The sequence below is a fragment of the Nestor notabilis genome, unplaced genomic scaffold, assembly GCF_000696875.1.
Source record: "Nestor notabilis isolate BGI_N333 unplaced genomic scaffold, ASM69687v1 scaffold9035, whole genome shotgun sequence".
NCBI classification, from domain to species: domain Eukaryota; kingdom Metazoa; phylum Chordata; class Aves; order Psittaciformes; family Psittacidae; genus Nestor; species Nestor notabilis.
This window is the reverse complement of record NW_009927854.1, coordinates 34,434-42,665: the sequence shown is the minus strand read 5'-3', so window position 1 is coordinate 42,665 and position 8,232 is coordinate 34,434. Positions and strand designations below refer to the sequence as shown.

General features: G+C 51.9%; 1 protein-coding gene across 1 annotated transcript in view; it reads left to right on the top strand.

The window, feature by feature from the left end:
- Positions 1-6,496, top strand: part of DENND2A (DENN/MADD domain containing 2A) — a 36,316-nt gene extending 29,820 nt beyond the window's left edge. The window contains exons 14-19 of the mRNA XM_010014256.1: positions 194-371; positions 1,180-1,221; positions 2,862-2,979; positions 3,850-4,089; positions 5,297-5,383; positions 5,785-6,496. Of these exons, the coding sequence (XP_010012558.1) occupies positions 194-371; positions 1,180-1,221; positions 2,862-2,979; positions 3,850-4,089; positions 5,297-5,383; positions 5,785-5,816 (697 nt within the window). The 3' untranslated portion in view covers positions 5,817-6,496. The remainder of the gene's footprint in view (positions 1-193; positions 372-1,179; positions 1,222-2,861; positions 2,980-3,849; positions 4,090-5,296; positions 5,384-5,784) is intronic.
- The last annotated feature ends 1,736 nt before the right edge of the window (positions 6,497-8,232 follow it).

Genomic DNA, 8,232 nt, shown 5'->3' with positions numbered 1-8,232 from the left:
CCATTCTATGATTCTATGATCTTTTCTACCCTGGGCTCCTATCTCAAGTCATTGCTCCTGAAGCTGAAACATGGTGTCAGAAATCTGGGTAATTACAGAGATCAATCAGGGAACAAGTGAAAGAGCCCTGATTTCTAGGATGCCATTGATGTGACTGATCAGCCATTGCCCTTGGTTGTGTTTCATCTTTCAGCACTCTCTCCAAGTGTTGTCATGCCACGGTGGCCCTATTGTACCCCTTCACCTGGCAGCACACGTACATCCCTGTGCTGCCACCTTCCATGATTGACATCGTGTGCTCGCCTACCCCCTTCCTCATCGGCCTGCTCTCCAGCTCCCTGCCGCGCCTGAAGGAGCTCCCGGTGGAGGAGGTGAGCCACACGGCCACGCCACGGCCTTGCTCTCGGTTGCTTCCAGGGTGCTGAGTTGTTTTCTGTCCCAGAAGGGCTGCTTTTGAGAGTCTCCCTTGTAGTGTAAAGGAGCGGAGCTCTCATCCTCCAGCTCCTGTGAGCGTGGGGTGAGGGAGGAGGTGGATGTGCCCCAGGGAGGCAGGGGTCTGTGCCCTGCCTTGTCCGCAGCTTGGGAAGTCAGGGGGCTGGGATCTCCCACCCTGGGGCTGCTGTGGGGAGGAGATGATTTCATTACAGTTTCTGTTGTTTCTGCAAAGTGCTGTCTAGGGGATAAGCACAAAGTGTGCCAGGCTTGAAGTATGATTGCTATGAATTGGCCAAGGTAGCTACCCCTCTAATTAACACAGGTGCCTAATGAAACCAGTAAGTAAGTAAGAACCAGATTTGTGGTGTGCAAGGTGTTGCACTCAGCAAGGCTGAATGTAATCGAGGAGGTGTTTCCCTCCCAGCCTATGCAGGGGACAGTGGTGCAGCGCATGGGGAGAAAAGATGGAGCTCAGAGCCCAACTTGGGGTGAGGAGCAGTGGGCCTTGCTTGCAGCACTGCCTCCTGCTGTCCGAGCTGTGCTGCAGTGAGTGGCAGCATTGCTGGAAAGCTGCAGCCAGTACTCCTCTTTTGGCTCACATTGGGTGCTCCTCCAGCTGTGGTGGAGAGGAGGAGGAGCAGGGGCAGGGCTGAAGCGTTTACACCAGGGCACTTACAGATTAAGATAAAATCTGATGATGGAAATAATGACTTTCTCTTTTTATTCTTGCTCTTGCATTCTTAGGTTCTCGTTGTTGACCTTGTAAATAACCGGTTTCTGAGACAGGTGAGCAGAGCTATATCATATCCTTCATCTCATCTCTCCTTTATCCACCACATCTCGCCTCAATCTGTGTGGCTGACCTGCCCGGATGGACGGATAGCTTCCTCCCCATGCAAACTGAGGCAGCATTTGTGGTTGGCAGCATTATAGGGGTTGCTGTGTGATGTCAGCATCCCAAACCACAGCTGCTGAGGACTGAATCATTGTGCGTTCTCTCTCTGTTTTGTTTTTTAAGAGGGGAAATGGTGGCACTTGAGCAATGTGGGTCCTTAGTGGCATCTTGTAAGGCTGAGGGCAGAGCTGGAAAGCTTCAGCTCAGCACTGTCTGCTGGGGAGCAGCACAGGTTCTTCCAGCCTCTGTCTGTCAGTCCATCTCGTGTCACATCCCCAGCCCTGAGTAGGGAATGCAGCCCTGATGTTTTCCTCAAATCCTTCCTGCCCAAGGAGCTTCTGGTTCCTCACTCCAGTCCTTGCACTGGGTGGGTAATAAGTAGGAAGTTGGTACATGGGAGCCTGTGTGTTGCTCTGCAGATGAGATTGTCTGCTGATTTTTGCTTCCCTTTGTTGTGTAGAGGAAGAGTAGGATATTGAAGGGAAGAAAACAGATGAGTGAACATAATCCTGGCCTGGGAGTCTATTTTTGCCTCAGAGCTCTTTGGCAGATCGCTGAGCAGTGCAGGCTGCACTGAATCACAGAATTGTAGAATCAAATAGGTTGGAAAAGACCTTTAAGATCATCAGTTCCAACCATTACCCCAGCACTGCCAAGTCCACCACTAAACCATGTCACTAAGGGCCTCATCTACACGGTTTGTGAACACTTCCAGGGACGGTGACTCTACCCCTGCCCTGGGCAGCCTGTTCCAATGCCTGAGCACCTTTTTGGTGAAGAATTTTTTCATAATATCCCATCTAAACCTTTCTTGGTGCAGCTTGAGGCTGTTTCTTCTTGGCCTCTTGGTCTCTGCTATGCTGCAGGTCCCATGGGTAGGATGGGACGAGTGCACCTCCTGCTGCAGGGAGTAGCATGTGGTGCAGGCCACTCCTTTGGAGCAGTTCTCGCTTGCCAGCTGCCTTAGCTGCAGGGATATGCTTTACCTCACACCTCTCTTGTGGAGGTTTAAGCTAAACCAGGCTGTCTCAGCCAGGGCTGGCAGGAGCTCACACACAGTCACCGGCAGTTCCTTGGCTCCGTTGCTCTATGGGAGCTTGCCTCAGCACCAGGATCGATGCAGAGCAGAGCTGAGCAGGGGGTTGTGCTCGCCTGGCTTCAAGCCAGCATTGTTCATATACGTCCTCTTTGTGGTGGTGTGAGTGCTCGCGAGTGGATGGTGAGGCCAAGGGAGAGCCCAGCCTCATAGCCTCTTGGGTTGGACACCTGAAATTCTTTCAGAATAGGGGAATAGTTGGGAAAAGACACCCCCTTTCTCCATCCTTTTGTGCTTCTTGATGATCCTGCACTGGGATGTGCTGGGAATGTGCCAAGCATACTATACTACACCTTCTCTCTCTTCCTTTCGTCACAGTTCATTTTTAGTGCTCCCCCTGCTGTGCTGGGGATAGAATAGGAACTGAGGAGGAGAAGGGCAAGGGGCCAGCCATGTCCCAGCCCCAGGCCCTGAGGAGATGGCTCTGTTTTACAGATGGAAGATGAGGACTCCATCCTGCCCCGCAAGCTGCAGGCTGCCCTAGAACACATTTTGGAGCAGAGGAACGAGCTGGCGAGCGACAAGGAGGAGGGCCCTGTCAATGGCAAGCAGGGTAAAGCACAGTGCCTTTCAGCTTAAAACCACGTCTTTTCCTGCTCCTTTTTCTCCTGTCGCTTCTTAGGGGAGAACTAGGCTTGTACTGATTTTCACACCACAGAAATTGGAGGTAGGTCAGGTTTTTGGTTGAAGCTGTATTAAATATTCCATTGCACTGGGGACAATTCTCTTTGTGTGAGGAGAAGCAGTACTTACCCCTTCCCAGCTCTGTCCAACCTCCCTGTACTCCTGTGTGCGAGGTGGGGGGTGTGGTGGTCCCACAGGCCTCTCTCTGCTGCTGACCCTGTGAGTGATGCAGGCTCCTCCACCTGCAGAGCTGCAGTCTCGGAGGTGGGCATGCAGCTTGCAGGTGACTGACCAAAGGGACATCCTGTGCCACTGAGCATCATCCTCAGCATATAAAGCTAGGGGAAGAAGGAAGAAGGGGGGGAACATTCAGAGTGATGGTGCTTGTCTTCCCACGTAACTCTTAAGTGTGATGTAGCTCTGCTTTCCTGAGGATGGCTGAACACCTTCCTGCCCATGGGAAGTGGTGAATGAATTCCTTGCTTTGCTCTGCTTGTGTGCACAGCTTTTGCTTTACCTGTTAAACTGTCTCTATCTCAACCCACTAGTTTTCTCACTTTTCTGATTCTCTCCCCATCCAACTGGAGAGAGTGAGAACCAAGAGAACACTTGGTGGTTTTCAAAGCAGCAGCAGCCTGGTCCTCTTCCATGGCAAGCACTTTGTAGGATGCTGTCTCTCTTGAGCAGCTTTTTCTGCTCAGGCTGGATCTGAAAAAAGCGAGGGAGTTTGCACTCAGAGCTATTCCTAGCACGTCCTTACAGCACTGTCCTCACCACTGCCTCTTTGTTTTCTCCTTAGAGACCAGCCCTTTGAATGAGGTGGTGTCTGAGGCCTTTGTCCGTTTCTTTGTGGAGATTGTGGGCCACTACTCCCTCTTCCTGACCCCCTCCGAGCGAGAGGAGCGGACCCTGCAGCGCGACGCTTTCCGCAAGTCCGTCTCCTCCAAGAGCCTCCGGCGCTTCCTGGAGGTCTTCATGGAGACGCAGATGTTTGGGGGCTTCATTCAGGAGCGGGAGCTGCGGAAGCAGGGGGTCAGAGGTGAGGGGCTCTGCCGGGGCTCTGCTGTTGTGGAAACCCTGCTGTTGCTCCTGTGAGCCGGGAGATGCTCACCAGCTGCCAGCTCCGTCCCCAGCAGCGTGGCTGGAGGCTGCAGTGTCTGTGCAGGGGCACGGGGAGGGAGGTGGTAGGGAAGCACTTGTGCAGGCTGATGGTTTGTTCTGACACCCCTGTGTGGCCTTCAAGAAGTCACTTGGGGATTTTTTTTTCTCTGTTTCCTTATCTTCCCAAAAGGGAGCATCACCCCATAGGAGCACAGTGAGACACAGTGTTTGCACAAGTGCATGGCAACCAGCTGTCGGAGAGCAGGATTTTTTTGTGTGTGATCTGGTTGTTTCTTGTTGGGGTTACAGGCACACTTCAGCACTGAAATAAGGGGCATAAGCAGTATCCTCCATATGTGTGCCTCTTCCGTTCAGTGCTGAATTCCCAGCAGGACTGTCACAGAAGGGTTACACTGCTGGAATGACATTTATTCTTACAGTCCCTTATGTCCCCTTTCCATGTCTAGAGGAAGAATGGGTTGGATTGGTTATGGTGTTTTGGCTAGTAGAAAATGAGGATGCTTCTGTCCTTTGCAGAGCTGCTTCTGTTATTTAACTCCTGGAATATCACACTCCCAAGGGCTCTACTGGCAGCTCATCCAAGTGTCTCATCCCTGCTGCTGCTTGGTGCTGGCTTAGCAGTTTCCTCCCAAGCACTAATAAGCAGTGGACACTTGAATAGGTGGCTGAGTAAAAGAACATGGTAAATGCTGTGTGACAATTTCCCAGATCATCTCACTCTATGGGCTTAGCTGTGTTTGTAGCAGAATGAACAGAGTTTTAGTGCAAGGTACAAAAGTTCAGTCACCTTTGCAGTGGGGAGGGAGGAGGTGGACTAAAGCTCCTGTCCCACATCTTGGCTCAGCTGGTGGAGGTGGTGGGGTGAGTTGTTCCCTTTCATATTTGTCGGAGAGAGAAGGCCGTGCACAAAGATGCTCAGAGGGCTGGAGCACCTCTCCTGTGAAGACAGCCTGAGAGAGCTGAGCTTGTTCAGCCTGGAGATAAGTCCCTTCCAACCCAAACCAGTCTGTGATTCTATGTACAATAGTTTATTGGTAAGCTGGGACAGTGTGCTTTCAGATGAGTGTTCTTGCTTTTATTTGTAGGGAAGCAAAACAGAAGATGTTGACTTCGTCTTTTCGCAGGTCTGTTTGAGGTACGGGCTCAGGAGTACCTGGAAACACTTCCCAGTGGGGAGCAGAGCGGAGTCAATAAGTTCCTGAAAGGCCTAGGTAAGGAAACAGTGAAACCCTTGTCTTCTCAGGAGGCTTGGGCTTCTTACTGTGTCAGATTTGGCAGCAGAGAAGCTGCCAAAGTGCTAGTGACTGCATGTGGCTTCTTGCAGAGCAGTGCTCTGAGCCTTGAGTGATCAGTGCCCAGCTGCGTACCCCTGCTCTCGCAGCCTGTTGGCTCTGCCCTCTGAGCTGCCACTTGTCTGGGAGCTGGTGGAGAACCAAAGATTGGTCCAGGAGCTACATCTGTGTCTTTCAAAGGAGATGGGTGGATCTGAGATGGCAATAGATGAACCAATGACTTGAGGATGGTGGATGCAGGTCAGATGGTGGTGGTTGGGAATGGCACTTGTTTTGCCTGTCTCTGATGGAAGTCCATTTTCCTTTCTTGATCTCTCCAGGTAGCAAAATGAAATTCCTCCACAAGAAGTAAGAAGCACATCCTTGTTCCACCGAAGAGAATGGCTTTACCACTTAACAGCAATACATCAGACTATCATCAACCATTCCCATTCAGCCTGCTCCCAGGAGCCAACAGCCTTGGGCGAGCTGACTGCAGCTGGGCTGTGCTCACACAGACGTGTGGTGCCACAGGAAGGATTGATGGCTGCAGGGCTGCCGGGACAGGTTTCTGGATATCTACAGTACCATGCACTGGACCAAGCACTCTCTCTGAACTCTGCACTAGCACGTTGCAGGTGTCCCAATGGATTGGATCTCTTAGCTAGTCAATTCTTTGTTTTGTTGTATTTTTCTATTTATATTGGGGTTAGAACAACTATTAACCGATGACTCTTGCCCTGCCTCCTCTCTGCCTGGTGCTGCAGGAGGTCAAAGCAGGACTCCCATGGGACTGAGCAGGCAAAGCTCAGGCACCGAGGAGGGGAATAACAGAGATGTATGGAAATAGGTCTCTGCAAAGTGATGGCTTCAGGGATGGTGAGGACTGACCAGGAGGAGCTTCCAAGCAAGGGAGAAGGGTGAGGGAGAACCACTAAACCTACTGAGGACATGATGGGCCAGCCAGCTCCCTGGAGGGCTGTGCCAGGGGGTTCTGGCATGAGCAGAGGCCTTTCCTTATGCAGTGTAATTAAAAGCGAGCGGTGTAAAAGGTGTGCGGCCCCTTAGTGCCTTGGGGAGGGGTTGGGCTGTGTCTGCCCACCGGCTTTTCCAGGTGAAAGGGCTGTGTTGACCAGCAGTGGGGTTCAGAGGAGCAAGAGCTGTGGCTCCAGGGCTGCTCTGTGCATCTTTTGAAGCCTGCGTTTCCAGTTTCCTACAGCAGCAGCCTCTTTGGGCTGTGTTTTAATGATGGAGGATATGGATCGTGGTGGGTGGTGGCAGGAGCGGGCAGCTGGGTGCGTGGAGAGGTGGAGGGGTGCGTGCTTGGAGAGACAGCACTTTGCTGGCTTGCACCTTACTGGGGCTTGTTACGTCTGTGATATGTGCCACTATCTGTTGGCCCAGATGACCCGCAGAGGTCTCTTCCCACCTCAGCCTCTCTGTGGTTCTGTGGGGAGCACCATAAATGCCGCACAGCAGCAGTGCCATTGGTGGGCAGCACCTGCAGCTCTGTGCTCTCCAGCCTGTGTGCAGGGAGCTGAAGCAGCAACGGAGGGAGTCAGAAAAGCCAGGAGCATTTATCCCCCCTCCCTCACCATGTGGTAACCAGGTGGAGGGTGCAGGGGGCTGCCTCTCAGGTGTGCTGGGCAAAACCAGCACTAGTTTGCCACAGGAGGCCATGGTGGCCCACCAGAGGAAGCTGCAGTGAAGTTCAAGGCGAATCAAATGCTATGGTTTGGTTGTCTTTAAAAAGGTGTTTTTAATGGTGGCAAAATGAGTTTTGCAAAGCTGGGATGCACGCATGGATGCACCCACACATACAAAGGTGGCTAGGATACCTGCAAAGCTTTTTGGGTGCTAAATGGAGCTGATCTTGGGGCTCAGCTCAGGCCTCCAGAAGCAGGTCTACTATGTGGTCCCCTGCCACTGAGTCTGCTCCTGGGAGATCCACATGCCTCTTCTCAAGTGATGTTTTCAACAGTGTGGCACTTCGCCTTCCTTGGCAGGAGCCCTGGTAGGGAGCTGGGAGTATTTCTTGGGATAACCGATAACTCACAAGCTCCTTGGCTCAGCTTGGACCTCTGTGTGAGCATGCTGAGATACATGCTGAGATACATGGTGGGATACATGGTGGGATGCTTTTGCTGCGATACCCTAACAGCTCAAATTAAAAAGGGTTGTGGAATAGTCCCATTTGTCTAATGTGGGGGCTCTGCCAGCGCTGGGCCCCATGGCCACTCGGTGCTGTTGTTGACAGCTCTCAGGAAAGTGGGAATCATGCTCACATAGTGTACAAAATCCAAAGCAGTGTCCTAAAAAGCAGCAGCATGAGAAGTGCAACGAAAGAAACATTAAGGGCTGTGTCATTAAGGATTTAAAATGAAACTGTCAGAAAGCATTGGTCTCCAGCTGCAAGACAGCCTCTCCAGTTTTATGTCGAGCTGTGTCGTGCTGGGATGAGCAGGACCCCGTGTCCTTCATGGCTCTGGATGCTTTGGAGGAAGCCACCTGTGAAGAAAAGCTGTAAGTCTGGCTGTGCTGGGTCTCACCAGGGGTCCGTGTGCCCTCCCGTGGAGGCTGCCAACAGCAGATGGCCAGAGAACGCTCTGAACAGAGCACATAAGCTAGGTATGCCCTATATACTCTATAGATACACATACTATATATAACAATACATACCCAATGCTTGCATTCTCTGCATCCCACAACTAGGGGTTTCCTGCACCTGAGCTGGTGTATGTGTGTTTAGTTGCCTTGGATGCATTTCTCTACCATGACTGTGCGCACAC